This window comes from Balaenoptera borealis, assembly GCF_965194805.1.
Source record: "Balaenoptera borealis genome assembly, chromosome: X".
Taxonomy (NCBI): Eukaryota; Metazoa; Chordata; class Mammalia; order Artiodactyla; family Balaenopteridae; genus Balaenoptera; species Balaenoptera borealis.
Window position 1 is genome coordinate 59,290,319 of NC_138881.1, and position 26,850 is coordinate 59,317,168.

The 26,850-nt window shown below is 39.7% G+C and overlaps 1 protein-coding gene across 15 annotated transcripts in view; it reads left to right on the forward strand.

Moving 5' to 3' along the window:
* Positions 1-26,850, forward strand: part of TAF1 (TATA-box binding protein associated factor 1) — a 122,868-nt gene that overhangs the window by 26,599 nt on the left and 69,419 nt on the right. For 14 of the 15 annotated variants that reach the window (XM_082376960.1, XM_082376959.1, XM_082376950.1 and 11 more), the window contains 10 exons: positions 7,048-7,197; positions 7,376-7,495; positions 7,801-7,976; positions 8,562-8,740; positions 10,178-10,391; positions 19,303-19,468; positions 20,866-21,077; positions 24,219-24,327; positions 24,538-24,636; positions 24,928-25,105. In XM_082376960.1, the coding sequence (XP_082233086.1) occupies positions 7,048-7,197; positions 7,376-7,495; positions 7,801-7,976; positions 8,562-8,740; positions 10,178-10,391; positions 19,303-19,468; positions 20,866-21,077; positions 24,219-24,327; positions 24,538-24,636; positions 24,928-25,105 (1,603 nt within the window). The remainder of the gene's footprint in view (positions 1-7,047; positions 7,198-7,375; positions 7,496-7,800; positions 7,977-8,561; positions 8,741-10,177; positions 10,392-19,302; positions 19,469-20,865; positions 21,078-24,218; positions 24,328-24,537; positions 24,637-24,927; positions 25,106-26,850) is intronic. The other variant, XM_082376957.1, reaches the window with a different exon arrangement.

Genomic DNA, 26,850 nt, shown 5'->3' on the forward strand with positions numbered 1-26,850 from the left:
GGTGCGTGGGTTTATCTCTGGGCTTTCTATCTTGTTCCATTGATCTATGTTTCTGTTTTTGTGCCAGTACCATATTGTCTTGATTACTGTAGCTTTGTAGTATAGTCTGAAGTCCGGGAGTCTGATTCCTCCAGCTCCGTTTTTTTCCCTCAAGACTGCTTTGGCTATTCGGGGTCTTTTGTGTCTCCATACAAATTTTAAGATGATTTGTTCTAGCTCCGTAAAAAATGCCATTGGGGGCTTCCCTGGTGGCGCAGTGGTTGAGAATCTGCCTGCCAATGCAGGGGACACGGGTTCAAGCCCTGGTCTGGGAAGATGCCACATGCCACGGAGCAACTAGGCCCGTGAGCTACAACTACTGAGCCTGTGCGTCTGGAGCCTGTGCCCCGCAACAAGAGAGTTCGCGACAGTGAAAGGCCCGCGCACCGCGATGAAGAGTGGCCCCCGCTTGCCGCAACTAGAGAAAGCCCTCGCACAGAAATGAAGACCCAACACAGCCAAAAATAAATAAATAAATTTTTAAAAAATGCCATTGGTAATTTGATAGGGATTGCATTGAATCTGTAGATTGCTTTGGGTAGTAGAGTCATTTTCACAATGTTGATTCTTCCAGTCCAGGAACATGGTATATCTCTCCATCTGTTGGTATCATCTGTAATTTCTTTCATCAGTGTCTTATAGTTTTCTGCATACAGGTCTTTTGTCTCCCTAGGTAGGTTTATTCCTAGGTATTTTATTCTTTTTGTTGCAATGGTAAATGGAAGTGTTTCCATAATTTCTCTTTCAGATTTGTCATCATTAGTGTATTGGAATGCAAGAGATTTCTGTGCATTAATTTTGTATCCTGCAACTTTACCATATTCATTAATTAGCTCTAGCAGTTTTCTGGTGGCAGTTTTAGGGTTCTCTATGTATAGTATCATGTCATCCGCAAACAGTGACAGTTTTACTTCTTCTTTTCCAATTTGTATTCCTTTTATTTCTTTTTCTTCTCTGATTGCCGTGGCTAGGACTTCCAGAACTATGTTGAATAATAGTGGTGAGAGTGGACATCCTTGTCTCGTTCCTGATCTTAGAGGAAATGCTTTCAGTTTTTCACCATTGAGAATGATGTTTGCTGTGGGTTTGTCATATATGGCCTTTATTATGTTGAGGTAGGTTCCCTCTATGCCCACTTTCTGGAGAGTTTTTATCATAAATGGGTGTTGAATTTTGTCAAAAGCTTTTTCTGCATCTATTGAGATGATCATATGGTTTTCATTCTTCAATTTGTTAATATGGTGTATCACATTGATTGATTTGCGTATATTGAAGAATCCTTGCATCCCTGGGATAAATCCCACTTGATCGTGGTGTATGATCCTTTTAATGTGTTGTTGGATTCTGTTTGCTAGTATTTTGTTGAGGATTTTTGCATCTATATTCATCAGTGATATTGGTCTGTAATTTTCTTTTTTTATAGTATCTTTGTCTGGTTTTGGTATCAGGGTGATGGTGGCCTCATAGAATGAGTTTGGGAGTGTTCCTTCCTCTGCAATTTTTTGGAAGAGTTTGAGAAGGATAGGTGTTAGCTCTTCTCTAAATGTTGGATAGAATTCACCTGTGAAGCCATCTGGTCCTGGACTTTTGTTTGTTGGAAGATTTTAAATCACAGTTTCAATTTCATTACTTGTGATTTGGTCTGTTCATATTTTCTGTTTCTTCCTGGTTCAGTCTTGGAAGGTTATACCTTTCTAAGAATTTGTCCATTTCTTCCAGGTTGTCCATTTTATTGGCATAAAGTTGCTTGTAGTAGTCTCTTAGGATGCTTTGTATTTCTGTGGTGTCCGTTGTAACTTCTCCTTTTTCATTTCTGATTTTATTGATTTGAGTCCTCTCCCTCTTTTTCTTGATGAGTCTGGCTAATGGCTTATCAATTTTGTTTATCTTCTCAAAGAACCAGCTTTTAGTTTTATTGATGTTTGCTATTGTTTTCTTTGTTTCTATTTCATTTATTTCTGCTCTGATCTTTATGATTTCTTTCCTTCTATTAACTTTGGGTTTTGTTTGTTCTTCTTTCTCTAGTTTCTTTAGGTGTAAAGTTAGATTGTTTACTTGAGATTTTTCTTGTTTCTTGAGGTAGGCTTGTATAGCTATAAACTTCCCTCTTAGAACCGCTTTTGCTGCATCCCATAGGTTTTGGGTCGTCGTGTTTTCATTGTCATTTGTCTCTAGGTATTTTTTGATTTCCTCTTTGATTTCTTCAGTGATCTCTTGGTTATTTAGTAACGTATTGTTTAGCCTCCATGTGTTTGTCTTTTTTACGTTTTTTTCCCTGTAATTCATTTCTAATCTCATAGCGTTGTGGTCAGAAAAGATGTTTGATATGATTTCAATTTTCTTAAATTTACTGAGGCTTGACTTGTGACCCAAGATGTGATCTATCCTGGAGAATGTTCCGTGCGCTCTGGAGAAGAATATGTAATCTGCTGTTTTTGGATGGAATGTCCTATAAATATCAATTAAATCTATCTGGTCTGTTGTGTCATTTAAAGCTTCTGTTTCCTTATTTATTTTCATTTTGGATGATCTGTCCATTGGTGTAAGTGAGGTGTTAAAGTCCCCCACTATTATTGTGTTACTGTCAATTTCCTCTTTTATGGCTGTTAGCAGTTGCCTTATGTATTGAGGTGCTCCTATGTTGGGTGCATATATATTTATAATTGTTATATCTTCTTCTTGGATTGATCCCTTGATCATTATGTAGTGTCCTTCCTTGTCTCTTGTAACATTCTTTATTTTAAAGTCTATTTTATCTGATGTGAGTATAGCTACTCCAGCTTTCTTTTGATTTCCCTTTGCATGGAATATCTTTTTCCATCCCCTCACTTTCAGTCTGTATGTGTCCCTAGGTCTAAAGTGGGTCTCTTGTAGACAGCATATATATGGGTCTTGTTTTTGTATCCATTCAGCAAGCCTGTGTCTTTTGGTTGGAGCATTTAATCCATTCACGTTTAAGGTAATTATTGATATGTATGTTCCTATGACCATTTTCTTAATTGTTTTGGGTTTGTTTTTGTAGGTCCTTTTCTTCTCTTTTGTTTCCCACTTAGAGAAGTTCCTTTAGCATTTGTTGTAGAGCTGGTTTGATGGTGGTGAATTCTCTTAGCTTTTGCTTGTCTGTAAAGCTTTTGATTTCTCCATCAAATCTAAATGAGATCCTTGCCGGGTAGAGTAATCTTGGTTGTAGGTTCTTCCCTTTCATCACTTTAAGTATATCATGCCACTCCCTTCTGGCTTGTAGAGTTTCTGCTGAGAAATCAGCTGTTAACCTTATGGGAGTTTCCTTGTATGTTATTTGTCGTTTTTCCCTTGCTGCTTTCAATAATTTTTCTTTGTCTTTAATTTTTGCCACTTTGATTACTATGTGTGTCGGCGTGTTTCTCCTTGGGTTTATCCTGTATGGGACTCTCTGCGCTTCCTGGACTTGGGTGGCTATTTCCTTTGCCATGTTAGGGAAGTTTTCGACTATAATCTCTTCAAATATTTTCTCTGGCCCTTTCTCTCTCTCTTCTCCTTCTGGGACCCCTATAATGCGAATGTTGTTGCGTTTAATGTTGTCCCAGAGGTCTCTTAGGCTGTCTTCATTTCTTTTCATTCTTTTTTCTTTATTCTGTTCCGCAGCAGTGAATTCCACCATTCTGTCTTCCAGGTCACTTATCCGTTCTTCTGCCTCAGTTATTCTGCTATTGATTCCTTCTAGTGTAGTTTTCATTTCAGTTATTGTATTGGTCATCTCTGTTTGTTTGTTCTTTAAATTTCTAGGTCTTTGTTAATCATTTCTTGCATCTTCTCAATCTTTGCCTCCATTCTTATTCCGAGGTCCTGGATCATCTTCACTATCATTATTCTGATTTCTTTCTCTGGAAGGTTGCCTATCTCCACTTCATTTAGTTGTTTTTCTGGGTTTTTTTCTTGTTCCTTCATCTGGTGTATAGCCCTCTGCCTTTTCATCTTGTCTATCTTTCTGTGAATGTGGTTTTTGTTTCAGAGGCTGCAGGATTGTAGTTTTTCTTGCTTCTGCTGTCTGCCCTCTGGTGGTTGAGGCTATCTAAGAGGCTTAATGGGAGGCTCTGGTGGTGGGTAGAGCTGAGTGTTGCTGTGGTGGTCAGAGCTCCGTAAAACTTTAATCCACTTGACTGTTGATGGGTGGGGCTGGGTTCCCTCCCTGTTGGTTGTTTTGCCTGAGGCAACCCAACACTGGAGCCTACCTGGGCTCTTTGGTGGGGTTAATGGCAGACTCTGGGAGGGCTCACGCCAAGGAGCACTTCCCAGATCCCCCGCTGCCAGTGTCCTTGTCCCCACGGTGAAACAGAGCCACCCCCCGCCTCTGCAGGAGACCCCCCAGCACCAGCAGGTAGGTCTGGTTCAGTCTCCCCCAGGGTCACTGCTCCTTCCCCTGGGTCCCGATGCGCACACTACTTTGTGTGTGCCCTCGAAGAGTGGGGTCTCTGTTTCCCCCAGTCCTGTCGACGTCCTGCAATCAATTCCCACTAGGCTTCAAAGTCTGATTCTCTAGGAATTCCTCCTCCCGTTGCCGGACCCCCAGGTTGGGAAGCCTGACGTGGGGCTCAGAACCTTCACTCCAGTGGGTGGACTTCTGTGGTATAAGTGTTTGCCAGTCTTTGAGTCTCCCACCCAGCAGTTATGGGATTTGATTTTACTCTGATTGCGCCCCTCCTACCGTCTCACTGTGGCTTCTCCTCTGTCCTTGGACGTGGGGTATCCTCCTTGGTGAAGTCCAGTGTCTTCCTGTTGATGATTGTCCAGCAGCCAGTTGTGATTCTGGTGCTCTCGCAAGAGGGAGTGAGAGCACGTCTTTATACTCTGCCATCTTGGTTAATGCTCCTGTCATTGCAGTTTTAATTTGCATTTCCCTGATAGCTAAAGATGTTGAGCATCTTTCTATGTGCTTATTTATCATCCAGTTATCTTCTTTGGTTGAGGGTCTGTATCTCTTTTGCCCATTTTTATTTTTAATTAGTTGTTTGTTTTCTTCTAAAGTTTTGAGAGTTCTTTATGTATTCTAGGTCTGAGTTCTTTATCAGGTACGTGATTTACAAAGATTTTCCTCCCAATCTGAGGCTTGTGTTTTAATTGTCTTAGCAGTGTCTTATGAAGAGCTGAAGTCTAACTTGTAAATCTTCTCCTTTGTTGCTTGTGGTTTTGGTGTTATATGTAAGATATTTTAATCTAACTCAGGGTTGCAAAGTTTTTTTCTTATATTTTCTTCTAAAGGTTTTATTGTTTTAGATCTTATGGTTAGATCCATTTTGAGTTAATTTTTGTTTAAGGTGCAAGGTGTAGATTAAGGTTCATTTTTTTTGCATATGAATGTCCAGTTATTCTAGTACCATTTGTCAAAAAATTAAATGATCGGGCTTCCCTGGTGGCGCAGTGGTTGAGAGTCTGCCTGCCAATGCAGGGGACACGGGTTCGAGCCCTGGTCTGGGAAGATCCCACATGCCGCGGAGCAACTGGGCCCGTGAGCCGCAATTACTGAGCCTGCGCGTCTGGAGCCTGTGCCCCGCAACAAGAGAGGCCGCGATAGTGAGAGGCCTGTGCACCGCGATGAAGAGTGGCCCCCGCTCGCCGCAACTAGAGAAAGCCCTCGCACAGAAACGAAGACCCAACATAACCCCAAAAAATTAAATAAATAAATAAATAAATTAAAAAAAAAATTAAATGATCTTTTAAAACAAAAATTTGGTCATATCACTCTCTTGCCCAAAGACTTCCTTTGGGTCCTCATTTCTTTTAGGAAGAAATCCTTAACATGATTCATAAGGCTCTACATGATTTTGGTCTTGTATTGTAATACAACTCTCACCTCCTCTCATCTGTCACTGCCCATCTTATACTCTAAGCTCCAAATATACTGAAGTTCATTCAGTTCCCTTAATTTCTTTCTGCTGTCTTCTAGGATTTTGCAACTGCTATTCCTTCTGCCTAGAATGTTTTCTCTCCACTCCTCTGTCATCTGGCTTTCATCTACAAGTTATATTCTCCTGGAAGCTTTCCCCGACTCTTGCCCTCACTCCCACCCTTCATTCAGATTGGATCACCATCCTTTCCTTCTTTGTGTACATACAGCACTTTTTACTTTCCTATCATGGCACTGATCATGCAGTATTGAATTTGTTGGTTTATTTATCTCTCCCTCACTAACATGAGGTCCTTGAGAAAGTAGTGCTTGACATGTGCTAGATATTCCATAAATATTTGTTAAGTGAGTGAATGATTGTCAGTGAGGTCAGGCAGAGTGACTAAAGAAGCATTGTTGTACTATTCTTTTGAGGTTGGAGTTAACAGTGAGTGGATGTCTAAGAATTTCCAAAATTAAAGATTCTGTTGAATGGCCTTCAAGATTGAATCTTGAGTAGAGAATTGGCCTCTTTCTAGCTAATAATTTATACTCTTGACTGGTCTGTTTGGACAAGCACATTCCCCTTGTCTTAACTGCCTGATTATTTTATGGGGTTGATGAACACTATTCAGGGTCCCAGGAGAGGACAGGCCTTTTTGACCAAACCAGTGGCAGAGGTAGAATACACTTTGATTTATTGCTACTGGGATTGGGGCCAGTGCTTTTGTAAAGCATGCTTATCATCTAATTGTGAGAGTCATTCTGAAGAAGGCGTTTGAGCAATTGGGCAATCAAATGTGGTCATCAATCTAACTTAACTCTTTGAGCATCGTGAGGGTGGGGGCAACACTGTCTTTTAGAACTCTCAGTCAAACCCAAGGGATATGGGGCTGAAGGGGGTACCACTGTTCCACATATTCCTACTTATACTGACTGAGATCTTGGCCTCTATTTATTATCATGATTTAAGTACCATAGGAAAGAACAGCAGGCTGAGTACTGGGCAGCTTTATGTAACTATTGATCTCTGTGGACAGTTTAAGAAAGCATCAAATTGTACATTATTGTAATTATCCCCACCTTCTAAGTATGGCTAGAGCAAATGTTTCCCACCACCCTTTGAATCTTTTTCTATAACTCAGGTTCGCACTGCTCCTTGGAACACCACAAGGGCCTTCATTGCTGCCATGAAGGGCAAGTGTCTCCTGGAGGTGACTGGGGTGGCAGATCCCACAGGGTGTGGTGAAGGATTCTCCTATGTGAAGATTCCAAACAAACCAACACAGCAGAAGGTGAGACTGTCTGAATTTCTAGAGGTTAAAAATCAAGGGAGGAAGAAATAGAGGTTAAGGAATGGAGATGAATGGGTGGGGATCTGGAAAGCCATTAAAATGTTGACAGGATGACTTAAATGCCTACCATAAAGAGTTCAGCTTACTAGGATTCTCTCTTGTTTTGTTTCTGAGGTAGGATGATAAGGAGCCTCAGCCAGTGAAGAAGACAGTGACAGGAACAGATGCAGACCTCCGTCGCCTTTCACTGAAAAATGCCAAGCAACTTCTACGTAAATTTGGCGTGCCTGAGGAAGAGGTGGGTGTGGAAGAGGAAGACTTACAGGCTCCTAGGGGCTTTGTATAGAGAGGGAAAAGCTTGGAGGCAGATGCTAGGAACTAATCTGGAGAATTTTGTAGGGTAGGTTGTGGTAAACTGGATCTTAGATACTTTTTCAGGAGTTAGCTTTCCCAAAGCTTTCTGTTTAACCTGCTTTGGGTGATTTCATTGTTGTTGTGTTTTTTGTTTTTTTGGTTTTGGTCTAACTCTCTAACCGTGTACCCTGGTTTGTCCTTTGAAATCCCTGAATGATTTGTGTGTGTGTGTGTGTGTGTCTCTTGTAGATTAAAAAGTTGTCCCGCTGGGAAGTGATCGATGTAGTACGCACAATGTCAACAGAACAGGCCCGCTCTGGAGAGGGGCCCATGAGTAAATTTGCCCGTGGATCAAGGTTTTCTGTGGCTGAGCATCAAGAGCGTTACAAAGAGGAATGTCAGCGCATCTTTGACCTGCAGAACAAGTGTGTTGTTTTAGTGCTGTAGAAAATCCAAGCTGGAAAGGGGAGGGGTCCCAGACATGATTTTATAGTGAAGAGAAGGTCACCTAATAAAGTGACTAGTGGTCAGGTATCTGAGATTTCAGGGTGGTGTCTATTCATAATACTGCTAGAGTACCTACTCCCTTCAAAGCAGCTTGGCAAAGGTTTTGAATGGCAAGAACTGCTAGGTTCCATGGCAACTTTTGTGGCCTACTTGGACCTGGCAGCCATTACAGTGGTGATAGGCAACAGTAGGCTTAGTGGTTAGAGGATGGTAATGCCCTATTAAAAATGACCGATGTACTGATTTGTTTCTCAGGCTTTTTCCAGGAATTGTGAAAGAGTTGCAGTACTATTTCATATTTTGAACTTGCCTTGTGACTAAATTTCTGGGAAAACTTTGTAGAGCTTCTCTGTTCAGGGTCCCATGTCTTAGTGGATTTTGAATATTTCTTTTTTAAGGTTGATTTCTCAATTTCCTACTCTTGCCTAAACTAAAACTGTATTTCTTCAGTTGTTTCTACACATTTATGTTTCCCTCTTCTTAACATTGTTTTTTCTTTTTAGGGTTTTGTCATCAACTGAAATCTTATCAACTGACACAGATAGCAGCTCAGCTGAAGACAGTGACTTTGAGGAGATGGGAAAGAACATCGAGAACATGTTGCAGAATAAGAAAACCAGCTCTCAGCTGTCACGTGAGCGGGAGGAGCAGGAGCGGAAGGAACTGCAGCGGATGCTACTGGGTGAGGGTAGTGACTTCACAGACAGACAAGAAAAAGAAAGATCAAGAAAGTGTAAATAACCACGCTAATAACTGAGGTAAAGCTGGAGGCAGAAGAAGTAGGGGATGAGTGTAGGGAAGCCTATAGATGAGGTAGAGAGATTCTGCAAACTGGACTCTAGGTTTGTCTGTGGGGCACAAATTGAAGAGATGCTGCCAGTCCACTACTGCCTCTGTCTGTATTAGGCCTGGCCAAGCCAGGGCTATCAGTGCTGTACATCAATTGAGTTTTCTGGGCATTCATCCTAGAGGGTAAGAGTTTTTAATACAGAATCTGTGGATGAACTGGGGGGTTGTTCATGAACCCTCTGAAATCACATGTACAATTCTGTGCAAATGTGCCTTTTCTGAGAAGATCCATGGCTTTCAGGAGATTCTCAAAGGAGTCTTAGACCCTAAAAAGTTTAAAATCACCAACCCAAAATTGCATAAGTTGACGGTGGGAATGAGAAAGGCCTAAACTGGTTTGGGATTTGGTCACTGGGAATGAAAAGAGAAAAATCAAAGGGACCTTAAGATTTCACTCTTGCTTGCTAGAAAGATGGTGGTGGTACCATTGATTAAAGTAGTAAATTTCAGAAAAAGAAGCAGGTTTAAGAAGGAAAGGTGTAATATGTGGTGTTTGAGGTCCCCATGATACTCCCAGTATAGATGTCAAGCAGGCAGTTGAAAACTTGGATGTAGATACTGAGAGAGAGGATAAAGGCTGAAGATGAAGATTTAAATGACTATTTTCACTCACAGTAGCCTTTCCTTTGTTTCCTCTCTGTAAAAGCTTTGTGTAATTCTGTTGTTCTGGCTACTTCGTAAAGATGTGATAAAGCCTTTCCTCTAGTGTGGTCCTGGACCAGCAGTATCTACATCACATGGGAGCTTGTTAGAAATGCAGCATCTCAGGTCTCACCCCAAACCTACTGAATTAGAATCTGTATTTTAACAGGATCCTCAGATGATTCCTATTCATTCATATTAAAGTTGGAGAAGCATACTCTAGGCCTTGAGACTCTGGATTTTTTCTGTGGTGCCATCTATTTCCCGTGGGTGCTTGGGTGCTTTTCTATAATGTGACCATCAACTGCTTCCTGCTTGGACTTTCTTCTTGCGCTGTTGTTCAGAGGAATCAGAATACAGCTACTGCTCTTCTGTCCCCTATATAACAAACGTGTTTCTTTGAGATCCTTTCAGAACTTTCTGTACTAACAAAAACGAGAACACTGACAGTGGTAAAATGAAGTCAGGAAAGGACAACTCAGTGTATTCTTGGGGCTGGTGGTGACTGATGCTTTCTGTAGAACCATAGTTCTGTGGGATGTTGAGCTTCGGAGTCTCCACTCAACCCCAAGAAAATGGCCATTTGGGTGGTAGGGGGAATGTGTGGAAATCTTTTTCTGCCTTGCAGCAGCAGGTTCAGCAGCAGCAGGAAACAATCACAGAGATGATGACACAGCTTCTGTGACTAGCCTTAACTCTTCTGCCACTGGCCGTTGTCTCAAGATTTATCGCACGTTTCGCGATGAAGAGGGGAAGGAATATGTTCGCTGTGAGACCGTCCGAAAGCCAGCTGTCATTGATGCCTATGTGCGTATACGGACCACAAAAGATGAGGAATTCATGTGAGTTTGACTCCCTCCCCACTTTCCAGTGCGATAAGGAGAATGATAATGATGGGGAAGGGAGTGAGGGTGGATGCTTGAGTTTTTTATATTTTTAATTTTTAATTTTTTTTATTTTTTGAATATTCTTTTTTTTTTCCACACCCACACACTGTATTTTGGCTTTTTTTTTTTTTTTTCAATTTACTTATTTTGGCTGCATCAGGTCTTTGTTGTGGTGCGCGGGCTCTACATGGCATGCAGGCTTCTCTCTAGTTGTGGCGCAAAGGCTTAGTTGCCCCGCGGCACGTGGGATCTTAGTTCCCCAACCAGGGATCGAACCCACATCCCCTGCATTGGAAGGAGGATTCTTAACCACTGGACCACCAGGGAAGTCCCCACACTGTATTTTATTTTTACAAGAGATAAATAAACTGACACCAAGCATTGTAAATGGATGACCACAATAAAAGCAACAATGATTGCAATTACCAAACATGAAACACACTCATACTATGTCATAATATTGACATTCAGTCCAGTAATCCTCCACTGTAACAGCTCCTTTACTTTGCAGTGAAAATTGATTTGTATATTTTTTGCCTCTGAGTCCTTGTGGGATTTTTTTTTGGGGGGGGGGGGTTTATTCAAACAGAAAGTCACAAGAATTATAATCATCCTCATCAGTTCACTCAGTCCCATGTAATTAATTTTTGTTTATCTTGATCTTTTGTTAGCACTTTTATGAATTCATCAGCTTTCCATTAGAGTTCTGAAAATGCTTATTCATTCAGTTCAGCAGTATAGTCAGTTACCAGAAACCTGTACTTGTCAGAGTCTTTTCCATGAATTCCTTGAAGATGAAACCCTTTTATAGGAACGTTTTTGCAAAAGCATCAAAGTACACCCAGAACTGTCTGTAAATGACAAAAGACTGAAAAATGACCATGGGTGAACATTTGATGAAAGTTCATAATAATGCAATTGACAAGGTAATTTAGTTATTTCTGAGATATACATTTTAAAATAATAACTAGAATTATGACTTATAACATTATACCAGAACATATAAGATTTTTAGAAATTTCATGTAATGTCTGAAACATTTATATTAACATATTTCCATACAAATAACCCAAAGAAAGTTTAGTATTAGTTGTTTTTTTTGTTTGTTTGTCTGTGTCTCAACTTCTGCCCTGCAAACCAGTTCATCTGTACCATTTCTCTAGGTTCCACATACATACGTTAATATACGATATTTGGCTTTCTCTTTCTGACTTACTTCACTCTCTATGACAGTCTCTAGATCCATCCACGTCTCAACAAATGACTCAATTTCGTTCCTTTTTTTGGCTGAGTAATATTCCATTGTATATATGTACCACAACTTCTTTATCCATTCGTCTGTCGATGGGCATTTAGGTTGCTTCCATGACCTGGCTATTGTAAATAGTGCTGCAATGAACATTGGGGTGCATGTGTCTTTTTGAATTATGGTTTTCTCTGGGTATATGCCCAGGAGTGGGATTACTGGATCATACGGTAAATCTATTTTTAGTTTTTTAAGGAACCTCCATACTGTTCTCCATAGTGGCTGTATCAATTTACATTCCCACCAACAGTGCAAGAGGGTTCCCTTTTCTCCACACTCTCTCCAGCATTTGTTGTTTGTAGATTTTCTGATGATGCCCATTCTAACTGGTGTGAGGTGATACCTCACTGTAATTTTTTTTTTTTTTTCACACACACAAACTGTATTTTATTTTTACAAGAGATAAGTAGACTGACACCAAGCATTGTACATGGATGACCACAACAAAAGCAACAATGATTGCAATTACCAAACATGAAACACACTCATACTATGTCATAATATTGACATTCAGTCCAGTAATCCTCCACTGTAACAGCTGCTTTACTTTGCAGTGAAAATTGATTTGTATATTCTTTGCCTCTGAGTCCTTGTGGGATTTTTTTTTTAAATTCTGACAGAAAGTCACAAAAATTATACTCATCCTCATCAGTTCACTCAGTCCCATGTAATTAATTTTTTTTTTTATCTTGATCTTTTGTTAGCACTTTTATGAGTTCATCTGTTTTTCATTAGAGTTCTGAAAATGCTTATTCATTCAGTTCAGCAGTACAGTCAGTTACCAGAAACCTGTACTTGTCAGAGTCTTTTCCATGAATTTCTTGAAGATGAAACCCTTTTATAGGAACGTATTTGCAAAAGCATCAGAGTACACCCAGAACTGTCTGTAAATGACAAAGGACTTAAAAATGACCACTGTTAAAGATTTGATGAAAGTTCATAATAATGCAGTTGACAAGAAAATTAGTTATTTCTGAGATATACATTTTAAAGTAATAGCTAGGATTATTACTTATAACATTATACCAGAACATATAAGATTTTTAGAAATTTCATGTAATGTCTGAAACATTTATATTAACATATTTCCATACAAATACAAATATAAGATTTTTAGAAATTTCATATAATGTCTGAAACCTTTATATTAACATATTTCCATGCATATTTCCATACAAATACAAATATAAGATTTTTAGAAATTTCATGTAATGTCTGAAACATTTATATTGACATATTTCCATACAGATAACCCAATGAAAGTTTAGTATTAGTTGTTTTGTTTGTTTTTTTATACTGCAGGTTCTTATTAGGCATCAATTTTATACACATCAGTGTATACATGTCAATCCCAATCGCCCAATTCAGCACACCACCATCCCCACCCCACCGCAGTTTTCCCCCCTTGGTGTCCATATGTCCATTCTCTACATCTGTGTCTCAACTTCTGCCCTGCAAACTGGCTCATCTGTACCATTTTTCTAGGTTCCACATACATGCATTAATAGACGATATTTGTTTTTCTCTTTCTGACTTACTTCACTCTGTATGACAGTCTCTAGATCCATCCACTTCTCAACAAATGACTCAATTTCGTTCCTTTTTATGGCTGAGTAATATTCCATTGTATATATGTACCACAACTTCTTTATCCATTCGTCTGTTGATGGGCATTTAGGTTGCTTCCATGACCTGGCTATTGTAAATAGTGCTGCAATGAACATTCGGGTGCATGTGTCTTTTTGAATTACGGTTTTCTCTGGGTATATGCCCAGTAGTGGGATTGCTGGGTCATATGGTAATTCTATTTTTAGTTTTTTAAGGAACCTCCATATTGTTCTCCATAGTGGCTGTATCAATTTACATTCCCACCAACAGTGCAAGAGGGTTCCCTTTTCTCCACACCCTCTCCAGCATTTGTTGTTTGTAGATTTTCTGATGATGCCCATTCTAACTGGTGTGAGGTGATACCTCACTGTAGTTTTGATTTGCATTTCTCTAATAATTAGTGATGTTGAGCATCTTTTCATGTGCTTCTTGGCCATCTGTATGTCTTCTTTGGAGAAATGTCTGTTTAGGTCTTCTGCCCATTTTTGGATTGGGTTGTTTGTTTCTTTAATATTGAGCTGAATGAGCTGTTTATATATTTTGGAGATTAATCCTTTGTCCGTTGATGCATTTGCAAATATTTTCTCCCATTCTGAGGGTTGTCTTTTCGTCTTGTTTATGGTTTTCTTTGCTGTGCAAAAGCTTGGAAGTTTCATTAGGTCCCATTTGTTTATTTTTTGTTTTTATTTCCATTCCTCTAGGAGGTGGATCAAAAAAGGTCTTGCTGTGATTTATGTCAAAGAGTGTTCTTCCTATGTTTTCCTCTAAAAGATTTATAGTGTCCGGTTTTAGATTTAGGTCTCGAATCCATTTTGAGTTTATTTTTGTATATGGTGTTAGGGAGTGTTCTAATTTCATTCTTTTACATGTAGCTGTCCAGTTTTCCCAGCACCACTTATTGAAGAAATTGTCTTTTCTCCATTGTATATCTTTGCCACCTTTGTCATAGATTAGTTGACCATAGGTGCGTGGGTTTATCTCTGGGCTTTCTGTCTTGTTCCATTGATCTGTGTTTCTGTTTTTGTGCCAGTACCATATTGCCTTGATTACTGTAGCTTTGTAGTATAGTCTGAAGTCAGGGAGTCTGATTCCTCCAGCTCCGGTTTTTTCCCTCAAGATTGCTTTGGCTATTCGGGGTCTTTTGTGTCTCCATACAAATTTTAAGATGATTTGTTCTAGTTCCGTAAAAAATGCCATTAGTAATTTGATAGGGATTGCATTGAATCTGTAGATTGCTTTGGGTAGTATACTCATTTTCACAATGTTGATTCTTCCAATCCAAGAACATGGTATATCTCTCCATCTGTTGGTATCATCTTTAATTTCTTTCATCAGTGTCTTATAGTTTTCTGCATACAGGTCTTTTGTCTCCCTAGGTAGGTATATTCCTAGGTATTTTATTCTTTTTGTTGCAGTGGTAAATGGGAGTGTTTCCATAATTTCTCTTTCAGATTTTTCATCATTAGTGTATAGGAATGCAAGAGATTTCTGTGCATTAATTTTGTATCCTGCAACTTTACCATATTCATTAATTAGCTCTAGCAGTTTTCTGGTGGCAGTTTTAGGGTTCTCTATGTATAGTATCATGTCATCCGCAAACAGTGACAGTTTTACTTCTTCTTTTCCAATTTGTATTCCTTTTATTTCTTTTTCTTCTCTGATTGCCGTGGCTAGGACTTCCAAAACTATGTTGAATAATAGTGGTGAGAGTGGGCATCCTTGTCTCGTTCCTGATCTTAGAGGAAATGCTTTCAGTTTTTCACCATTGAGAATGATGTTTGCAGTGGGTTTGTCGTATATGGGCTTTATTATGTTGAGGTAGGTTCCCTCTATGCCCACTTTCTGGAGAGTTTTTATCATCAATGGGTGTTGAATTTTGTCAAAAGCTTTTTCTGCATCTATTGAGATGATCATATGGTTTTTCTTCTTCAATTTGTTAGTATGGTGTATCACATTGATTGATTTGCGTATATTGAAGAATCCTTGCATCCCTGGGATAAATCCCACTTGATCGTGGTGTATGATCCTTTTAATGTGTTGTTGGATTCTGTTTGCTAGTATTTTGTTGAGGATTTTTGCATTTATATTCATCAGTGATACTGGTCTGTAATTTTCTTTTTTGTAGTATCTTTGTCTGGTTTTGGTATCAGGGTGATGGTGGCCTCATAGAATGAGTTTGGGAGTGTTCCTTCCTCTGCAATTTTTTGGAAGAGTTTGAGAAGGATGGGTGTTAGCTCATCTCTAGATGTTTGATAGAATTCATCTGTGAAGCCATCCGGTCCTGGACTTTTGTTTGTTGGAAGATTTTTAATCACAGTTTCAATTTCATTACTTGTGATTTGGTCTGTTCATATTTTCTATTTCTTCCTGGTTCAGTCTTGGAAGGTTATACCTTTCTAAGAATTTGTCCATTTCTTGCAGGTTGTCCATTTTATTGGCATAGATTTGCTTGTAGTAGTCTCTTAGGATGCTTTGTACTTCTGTGGTGTCTGTTGTAACTTCTCCTTTTTCATTTCTAATTTTATTGATTTGAGTCCTCTCCCTCTTTTTCTTGATGAGTCTGGCTAATGGTTTATCAATTTTGTTTATCTTCTCAAAGAACCAGCTTTTAGTTTTATTGATCTTTGCTATTGTTTTCTTTGTTTCTATTTCATTTATTTCTGCTCTAATCTTTATGATTTCTTTCCTTCTGCTAACTTTGGGTTTTGTTTGTTCTTCTTTCTCTCATTCCTTTAGGTGTAAGGTTAGATTGTTTACTTGAGATTTTTCTTGTTTCTTGAGGTAGGCTTGTATAGCTATAAACTTCCCTCTTAGAACTGCTTTTGCTGCATCCCATAGGTTTTGGATCGTCGTGTTTTCACTGTCATTTGTCTCTAGGTATTTTTTGATTTCCTCTTTGATTTCTTCAATGATCTCTTGGTTATTTAGTAACGTATTGTTTCGCCTCCATGTGTTTGTGTTTTTTACGTTTTTTTCCCCTGTAATTCATTTTTAATCTCATAGCATTGTGGTCAGAAAAGATGCTTGATATGATTTCAGTTTTCTTAAATTTACTGAGGCTTGATTTGGGACCCAAGATGTGATCTATCCTGGAGAATGTTCCGTGCACACTTGAGAAGAAAGTGTAATCTGTTTTTGGATGGAATGTCCTATAAATATCAATTAAATCTATCTGGTCTATTGTGTCATTTAAAGCTTCTGTTTCTTTGTTTATTTTCATTTTGGATGATTTGTCCATTGGTGTAAGTGAGGTGTTAAAGTCCCCCACTATTATTGTGTTACTGTCAATTTCCTCTTTTATAGCTGTTAGCAGTTGCCTTATGTATTGAGGTGCTCCTATGTTGGGTGCATATATATTTATAATTGTTATATCTTCTTGGATTGATCCCTTGATCATTATGTAGTGTCCTTCCTTGTCTCTTGTAACATTCCTTATTTTAAAGTCTGTTTTATCTGATATGAGTATAGCTACTCCAGCTTTCTTTTGATTTCAATTTGCATGGAATATCTTTTTCCATCCCCTTACTTTCAGTCTGTATGTGTCCCTAGGTCTGAAGTGGGTCTCTTGTAGACAGCATATATATGGGTGTTGGTTTTGTATCCATTCAGCAGGCCTGTGTCTTTTGGTTGGAGCATTTAATCCATTCATGTTTAAGGCAATTATCGATACGTACCTGTGACCATTTTGTTAATTGTTTTGGGTTTGTTTTTGTAGGTCCTTTTCTTCTCTTGTGTTTCCCACTTAGAGAAGTTCCTTTAACTTTTGTTGTAGAGCTGGTTTGGTGGTCCTGAATTCTCTTAGCTTTTGCTTGTTCATAAAGCTTTTGATTTCTCCATCGAATCTGAATGAGATCCTTGCCGGGTAGAGTAATCTTGGTTGTAGGTTCTTCCCTTTCATCACTTTAAGTATATCATGCCACTCCCTTCTGACTTGTAGAGTTTCTGCTGAGAAATCAGCTGTTAACCTTATGGGAGTTCCCTTGTATGTTATTTGTCATTTTTCCCTTGCTGCTTTCAGTAATTTTTCTTTGTCTTTAATTTTTGCCAATTTGATTACTATGTGTCTCGGCAAATATCTCCTTGGGTTTATCCTGTATGGGACTTGCTGCACTTCCTGGACTTGGGTGGCTATTTTTTTCCCATGTTAGGGAAGTTTTCGACTATAATCTCTTCAAATATTTTCTCTGGTCCTTTGTCTCTCTCTTCTCTTTCTGGGACCCCTATAATGCGAATGTTGTTGTGTTTAATTTTGTCCCAGAGGTCTCTTAGGCTGTCTTCATTTCTTTTCATTCTTTTTTCTTTACTGTGTTCCGCAGCAGTGAATTCCACCATTCTGTCTTCCAGGTCACTTATCCGTTCTTCTGCCTCAGTTATTCTGCTATTGATTCCTTCTAGTGTAGTTTTCATTTCATTTATTGTATTGTTCATCTCTGTTTGTTTGTTCTCTAGTTCTTCTAGGTCTTTATTAAACATTTCTTGCGCCTTCTTGATCTTTGCCTCCATTCTTTTTCCGAGGTCCTGGATCATCTTCACTATCATTATTCTGAATTCTTTTTCTGGAAGGTTGCCTATCTTCACTTCATTTAGTTGTTTTTCTGGGGTTTTATCTTGTTCCTTCATCTGGTACATAGCCCTCTGCCTTTTCATTTTGTCTGCCTTTCTGTGAATGTGGTTTTTGTTCCACAGGCTGCAGGATTGTAGTTCTTCTTGCTTCTGCTGTCTGCCCTCTGGTGGTTGAGGCTGTCTAAGAGGCTTGATGGGAGGGACTGGTGGTGGGTAGAGCTGACTGTTGCTGCAGAGCTCAGTAAACTGAGCTCTGTAAAACTTTAATCTACTTGACTGTTGATGGGTGGGGCTGGGTTCCCTCCGTGTTGGTTGTTTGGCTTGAGGCAACCCAACACTGGAGCCTACCTGGGCTCTTTGGTGGGGCTAATGACAGACTCTGGGAGGGCTCACGCCAAGGAGTACTTCCCAGAACTTCTGTTGCCAGTGTCCTTGTCCCCACCGTGAGCCACAGCACCCCCTCCGCCTCTGCAGGAGACCCTCTAACACTAGCAGGTAGGTCTGGTTCAGTCTCCCCTGGGGTCACTGCTCCTTCCCCTGGGTCCTGGTGCGCCCACTACTTTGTGTGTGCCCTCCAAGAGTGTAATCTCTGTTTGCCCCAGTCCTGTCGACGTCCTGCAATCAATTCCCACTAGGCTTCAAAGTCTGATTCTCTAGGAATTCCTCCTCCCATTGCCGGACCCCCAGGTTGGGAAGCCTGACGTGGGGCTCAGAACCTTCACTCCAGTGGGTGGACTTCTGTGGTATAAGTGTTCGCCAGTCTGTGAGTCACCGACCCACCAGTTATGGGATTTGATTTTACTGTGATGGCACCCCTCCTACCGTCTCATTGTGGCTTCTCCTTTGTCTTTGGATGTGGGGTATCTTTTGGTGAGTTCCAGTGTCTTCATGTCGATGATTGTCCAGCAGCAGCTAGTTGTGATTCTGGTGTTCTCACAGGAGGGAGTGAGAGCACGTCCTTCTACTCCACCATCTTGGTTCCTCCTGATGCTTGAGTTTTAGTGACAGGATTCTGCACAGTTGTCCCTGGAAGTCTGTGTTAATTGGGAACCATTTTGCCTTTAGAACTTTGGGTTTGAACAAAGCCAAATCACAGGGAGAATTCCAAATTTGCTGCAAAATAAAGGCATGTTTTTAGTTCCACTGGGTCCTTTGTGTTTTCATTGGTTGGTTGGCAAAAATCTTAGGGACTCCTCAGGGCTTCTCATTCTGAGAGAGGTGCCTCTCTGCTCGTGGAAGACTGATGAGCAGGGTAGATGGGGATGCCAGGTAGCCCCTTTTGTTTCATTCTTGGTGGATTACTTTAGTTCTGAGATGTTTGCTATCAGGACAGTCTTCTTGGTTTAAGTTTGCTTATGGATCTGTGATTTTTTTTTCCCCATTATTTAGTCGTAAATTTGCCCTTTTTGATGAACAGCATCGAGAAGAGATGCGAAAAGAACGGCGGAGGATTCAAGAGCAACTGAGGCGGCTTAAGCGAAACCAGGAAAAGGAGAAGCTTAAGGGTCCTCCTGAGAAGAAGCCCAAAAAAATGAAGGAGCGTCCTGACCTAAAAGTAAGTATATGTGGTGTGATCATAACTAAGAAAGCATACCTTTTCCCTTAGCTTTTGGCATCCTCCCTTACTGGGAATGAGGGCAGTATTGTGGAAAACTAGTTTGAATTGATGTGGCCACTTGGGTGTTATTAGTACTATTGCGACTGCTACTGACAACACCAGACTTGATCTGGTGTCATTGGGTGTCATTTATACTTCATCCATTGGAAATATTTTCTGTGAGTTGAGATAGGTGTGGTGCATTTTTTTTAACATGTACATGTATGTACTTACATGAACACATCTTGTTTTTAAATTGCATGTACTAAAAGAAGCAACAGAAAAAAACATACAGGTTGCTTTGCATAATTTAGGTGGGATTCCAGATATTACTGTGCAGTGTAACTGTAACGTGCATCACAGAATGAGGCAACTATATATATGTGTATGGCTGGTTCGCTTTGTTGTGGGGCAGAGACTAGCGCACCATTGTGGGGCAATTATACTGCAATAAAGATGTTAAAAAAAAAATTGAGGCAACTGTGGTACAGTGGAAAGAGCCATGGACTCGGAAACAGAAGATCTGGGTTCAGGTTCTTGTTCTGCCATTTAGTAGCTCTGTGACCGTAACCTCTCCAAACCTGTTTTCTCTTCTATAAAATGATACCTGTCTCACACTGGTGTTGTATTAAAGTATATAATGCATGAGGAGCACTTTATAAAGTGTAAAATTCTCAACCAGTGTGAGCTGCTGTTAACACGTACTGAGGTCATCAAGTATTTTAATGTTTCTTTCTTCTATGCGATATTATATAAGTATTGTATGATACAGTATTGATCCACTTTACAGATGAAACTGAGGGCAGTTGCAAAAGTAAGATGGAGACTTGGGTTTTTTCAGGTTTTTTGCCACTCTGCATGGCTTGTGGGATCTTAGTTCCCTGACCAGGGGTTGAACCCAGGCCTTCTGCAATGAGAGCACGGAGTCCTAACCACTGGACCACCAGGGAATTCCCGGAGACTTGGTATTATTAAGCCTCTTCCTTGAGGCTGGGAATACACCCATGCTGGCTGCCTGTGAGGCTGAATGCAGCCTTGGGCTTCCAATAGCCTTTCTTACGCATATTTAATATTTTCATAGTTTACAACTTAAATTGGGGGTAAAAATCCTCTCCCTTTTCTCCCTCACTTGGTTTTTAAAGTAATGTTCAGTCTCTGGATTTCATTTTGTTTTTAATGTGTCATTTCCATACATGCACTTTTGTCCAGTGCCTTCTGGTTGAAAGGCATATAATGATTGTTAGAATAAAAGTTCTGGGCCTGCCTTTGTTTCTCTTCTACCTTCTGTATATTTCTTAAAGCTAACACAAAGAAGCCTGCTTACCTCTGACGTGTTGATACTTTTCCTTTTGCAGCTGAAATGTGGGGCTTGTGGTGCCATTGGGCACATGAGAACAAACAAATTCTGCCCCCTTTATTATCAAACAAATGCTCCACCTTCCAACCCTGTTGCCATGACAGAGGAGCAGGAGGAAGAGTTGGAGAAGACAGTCATTCATAATGATAATGAAGAACTTATCAAGGTTGAAGGGACCAAGATTGTCTTAGGGAAACAGCTAATTGAGAGGTAAGAGATAGCAGGTGGGAGAGATCTGTTGGAGGTTGGTGATATCAATGGGTGGCAGGGGTGGATGTGATGTGTTCTCTGAAGTGGAATGTAGGACATAGGAACTTTGATGGATTTTCCTCACTAATTGTTGCCGGTAATGAAAATTAGTCTTGTGAAGCACTCATTAAGCTCCACCACTTGCCCTTGGGCATGCTGCCTAACTTTTCTGAGTCTTAGTTTCCTTATTTACAAAATAAAATCACCCTTACAATGGTAGCTATGAAGGTAAAATGAGGGAGACTATATAAAAAATGTAGTATAGTGCCTGGCATATAGTAGATGCTCTTCCTATTCTACTTCCAGCACTTGTAATATTTGTAAGGTCCCTGATCTCAGATGTTCTGATAATGGACCATCCAAAAAGATTAAGGAGACAAACTGTGCTTATACTTATCTGTCTCTTGCCCTCAGAGAATTTGATAATCAAGTAGAAAAGTTTTTAAATAAAAAAAAATTCTCCCCTAAATTTTTAGTTTGAAAATTGCAAACCTACAGAAAAGCTGAAGAAATAATAAAGTTTGTTGTTCCTCTAAATTCACCAGCTGTTAACATTTGTCACATTTGTTTCATCTTTATATATCTAAAACATTTTCTTTCTGCTGAAGCATTTGGAAGTTTTAGGCATCATGGCATTTCACTCAGATTCTTTAGCACACATCTCCTAAGAATAAAGATGTGGCAAACATGATACTATTCCTACACGTAAGAAAATTAACATTAATTCAATAGGATCTAATATTCAGTCCTTATTCAAATTTCCCCAGTTGTCTCAACGTCCTTTATTGCCTGCCCCTCACCCCCCTTCAGGATCCAATTCCAGTTCAAACATTAAGTATTTTGAGTCTCTCTTAATCTAGAACTATCCTCCCCACCTTTTTGGTTTTCATGACTTTGAATGTTTTGAAGAGTCCAGGCCAATGGTCTCATAAAATATTCCACATTCTGGATTTGTCTGTTTTCCCATTGATTATATTCAGAGTAAATGTCTTTGGCAAGATTACAACATAGGTGGTATTATGTACTTACTGCACCACATCAGGAAGCAGATAACGTCAGGTTTTCTCAGTATTTTGATTATCTTATTAAAGTGTTAATCCCCAGATTCCTCTATAATAAAGGTATGTTTTTTCCATTGTAATTAATATGTGGGTGAATATCCTGGTTTTTTTTTTTTAATTTTTTTTTTTTGGCTGTGTTGTGTCTCCATTGCTGCACGTGGGCTTTCTCTAGTTGTGGCAAGTGGGGGCTACTCTTCATTGCGGTGCGTGGGCTTCTTGTTGCAGTGGCTTCTCTTATTGCGGAGCACGGGCTCTAGGCGTGCAGGCTTCAGTAGTTGCAGCATGCGGGCTCAGTAGTTGTGGCACGTGGGCTCTAGGGCACACGGGCTTCAATAGTTGTGGCGTGCAGGCTCAGTAGTAGTTGTGGCTCGTGGGCTTAGTTGCTCTGCAGCATGTGGGATCTTCCCGGACCAGGGATCAAACCCGTGTCCCCTGCATTGACAGACGGATTCTTAACCACTGCACCACCAGGGAAGTCCCTTTTTTTTTCAGTAGCTTGAAACAACATACATTTATTATCTCACAGTTTCTATGGGTCAGGAGTCTGGGCACAGCTCAGCTGGGTCCTCTGCTCAGAGGCTGCCTTCAAGGTGTCACTAGGGACTGTGGTCTATCCTGCTAACAATCTTTCTCTCAATAGTTTTAACATCCATTGATGATCATTACCTGATAACTCAGTTATTACATTGGGGGTTGCTTAATGGTGGTTTTTCTAATTCTTTTCATTCTTTCTACATTAACTGGCATTCTGTGAAGAGCTTCCCCCTCCCTTTTTTTGTTTGGGTATTACTATAGATTCTGAAATTCTTTCTTTTGGAAACTTTAATATATTAAAATCTATTAACATCATTATTAATTTTGATGGCCAGATTGCCCCAAATTTGATCCCTTCAAGCCTGACCTGTGTCCTGTTGAAATGACCCTATAAATTTTGAAAACTTCTTTGCTTTTTGGCACGAGATGTTCCAGGCTGTCCTTGAAATTTCCCTGTCCCAGACCCAGAATCAGCCATTTCTCAGGGAGTCCTGGTCCCTTTTATTGGGGAATGGTATTTAGAAACCAATATCTAGGTGTTAGGTATGCTCATTGCCACTGAGATGTCATTGCTTCTAGGCCCTTAGTAGACAGAACTAGGAAATATACATATATTGTAAATCACAACTTCATATCAATACCTCCAATTCAAATTGTATCTACAGCTTCTTCCTCATCTTCCTCCGTTTCATATTTTTATCCTTTCTTTGGTTCCCAACATCAATATATTTATTCATTTGCTCTGTCCTATGATATGTACAAAATAGTTTGAGAATTACAATACCAATACTACTACCAACAACAAATCTGTACAGTAGGTTCAAGGTGTTTTCTGTAATTTGTTGTCCTTGGATTATATGCCACTGAAGTTGTACAGTCAGGGTATTATATTCAAAATATATTTGAATTCTTTTTTGAGTATATAATTTTTAATTAATTTGATATGCAGTTATATTCATTTGTTTCTGTTTCTGTTTAGATTTGAGGGTTGTTTTCCATCCTCGTTAATTTAATTTATCAATATCTATAGTAGTCACGTCTTGAAGCACATTAGAAAAGGAAAATGTAGTATCTTGATCCCATATGATGGAAGGGAAAAAGGTGGATGGGCTTTTAATGATTGAGGGAGACTCAAATTAGTTTTTCTTTTCAAACCTGCTTTAATTTCTTCCTTGTTTCTATTCTGAGTAAGTTAAATTTCCTAGCCCTTTAACCCAAAGATAGAATGTTGGAGCTGGGAGGATTCTTGAAATTCCTTTAGCCTAGTTCCCTTATCTTCCAAATAGGAAACTGAGGTGAAGTTGTGGCTTGCCTAGTTCTTTATTAATTTGGAGATCCTATGAGGCCTTGCCTGATCTGAGCCTTAGAATGTGGATGTCTGGCCTTTGGTTTGGCTTTTTCCTCCCCAGGCTCATGCTCAGGTACTTTGGACTTTTTCATTGTAATTGCTTTTTTTCTGGGGACTAGAAATAGGGACTGCACACTATGAAAGTGTTATTGATTGCAGTGCAGATGAGGTTCGCAGAAAATCTCTGGTTCTCAAGTTCCCTAAGCAGCAACTTCCTCCCAAGAAGAAACGGCGAGTTGGAACCACTGTTCACTGTGACTATTTGAATGTGAGTATTGGCATTGCTGCTTTCTGACCAGATAGGGTTCTCATTAATTCCCCCAGCCCTCTAAGCCATGGCCCTGATATAGCCTTAGTTTCTCTCCCTTTGGCCTTGCCCTGAGAATTACGTGTACTGTTCATTACAGGGTTTCCAAAATATATATTTATTGTGTTTATTTTTTTTTTAATCTAAAGAAGCATTCTTATTTTTCCTTAGAGACCTCATAAGTCCATTCACCGGCGCCGGACAGACCCCATGGTGACATTGTCATCCATTTTGGAGTCTATCATCAATGACATGAGAGATCTTCCAAATGTGAGTTCATTGCATTCAGATCTACAGTATGGGTGGCAAGGCTGTTCTGTGTGATTTCAGATAGATGGCAGTAGAGTGTAGTCCTAGGAACCTGGAACTCCTAAGTCTTTGGGATATAGTTTTTCATTTATTTTTTAACAGTTTAGTAGAGGAAACAGACCTGCTCCATCTAGAAAGATTCCTTTGAGAGTTGATGGCCAGGTAGAGACAGGTAAGATGTGAGAGAGTCTTCAGGAATTGGTCTGGCAACTGTTCTTTGCTCATGGATGATGCTGGTTCTTGTTTGCACAGACGTACCCTTTCCACACTCCAGTCAATGCAAAGGTTGTAAAGGACTACTACAAAATTATCACCCGACCAATGGACTTACAGACGCTCCGTGAAAATGTGCGTAAACGCCTCTACCCATCTCGGGAAGAGTTCAGAGAGCATTTGGAGCTAATTGTGAAAAATAGTGCAACCTACAATGGTAAGAATCACCTGTTCTTTGACTGCAAAGGTCACCTTTCAGATCCTTATTTATCCCTTACTAGTCCTAAATTTAGACTAGATTGGACTGACTGAAAGGACCTACAATGTATTAGTGCATTTTGGGGTTATGAAAATCAGGTAATGTACATTTTAATCATTTAATAAGTATTGCTTCTTTTTATTCCCACTTTTTTATGTATCCTCTAGAGAATTTAGAGAATCTGTTGAAATGAAACAATTGCATGAGAAGCAGTGGGAGATAGGAGTGAGCCTAAGTAAACAGAAGGGAGGGGCATTCAGTGTGGATGGAACCCCCACAGAGTATGTGCTTGTTGACCATATTTGTCTTTGAGTTGGTCTACAAATCTGTTATGGGGGCTGTTATATGTCTACTTTGCTCAAAAGCTGGAAAGGCAAGGAGGAAGAAATCTGTTTTCTGAGTCTTAAAGAGTTCAAGCAACAGTATAGCTTCTGCATGTAGAGGATAAAGTTTTCTGGTTTCCAGTTGTATCCTTAGTGTAGGGATTAAGGTTACAGATAGAGTATGAACTATGGCTCTGCCAGTTACTAACTGAGTTACCTTAGACAACTTATTTAACCTCTCATAGCCTCTTCAGTTTTCTTACCTGCACACATGGGACAATAGTAGTACCTAGATTTTAATACGTTTCACAAGCAGGCCTGACCCATTTATCTAGTCTCATCTCCAGTGACTGGCTCCCAGACCTACTATAGATAGAGACTCCTGCTATGCTCTATGTTGTATTTAACTAAATATCCTATACCATGTCTTCATGCCTTTGTACAGTATTTGCCCTTTGTCTGGAGTGCCCTTTATTCCATTTCCATTCATATTTCCAGACCAACTCATATCATCTCTTCATGAAGACTTATTCAGATTGCCCAAAGCACCCATTTTTTCAATCCTCTGTGCCCCCCCTAACACAATTAAATCAAGTTTTATAGCTCTTATGTGTTATATATAATTGTTTATATATCTGATTTTCCCATCACTTTGTGACCTCCTAGAGAGACTATTCATCTTTGTATTCCAAGGGCCTAGCAGAGTACCAGACACATACAAAGGAAGAATAAATTTATTAGTCCCAACTGTCATTCAAGGTGACAAGGATAAATGCATAAACAAAAATCAGCTTGGAAGGGGAATGGGAAGGTAAGAGTTGACTTTGAAAATACAGAGCTTGAGGTACTTGTGGGTCATTTAGGTGGCAGTGTTCGTAAAAATTTGGAAATTTAAGTTATGACTTTCACCACGTCACCCTCTAACTCAATCTTCCTTCTTCCTCATACCCAAATGCGGATAATAGTGTTAATAGTAGTAGTGCCACCATTGCTAGTATTGCTGTCCATCTAGTTGTACAACCTAGAAATGTTGGCCATTGTTATTCCACTCTCCCTGACCTATACTCATAGATCACTAAGTTGCATAAATTGTACCTTCTAAATTTTGCCGGAATACATCCCCTTCCTTTTGGTCTCCATTGCTAGTATCTTAGTTGAAGCCCTTGTCGTCTCTTGTTTGACCTCTTGCAATAGCTTCCAAACTTTCTCTCTGCTGCTTGCCTTAATTCTTCATACTGTTGACAGGGTATTTTTTTCTGATACACAAATTTGAAAAATTACTCTCTAGCTTAAAATCTCCAGTGCCTTTGTATCTCCTATGAGACCATTGTAATATGTCCCTTCTTGCCTTTCCAAGTTCCATTTCCTATTTCTCCTCCA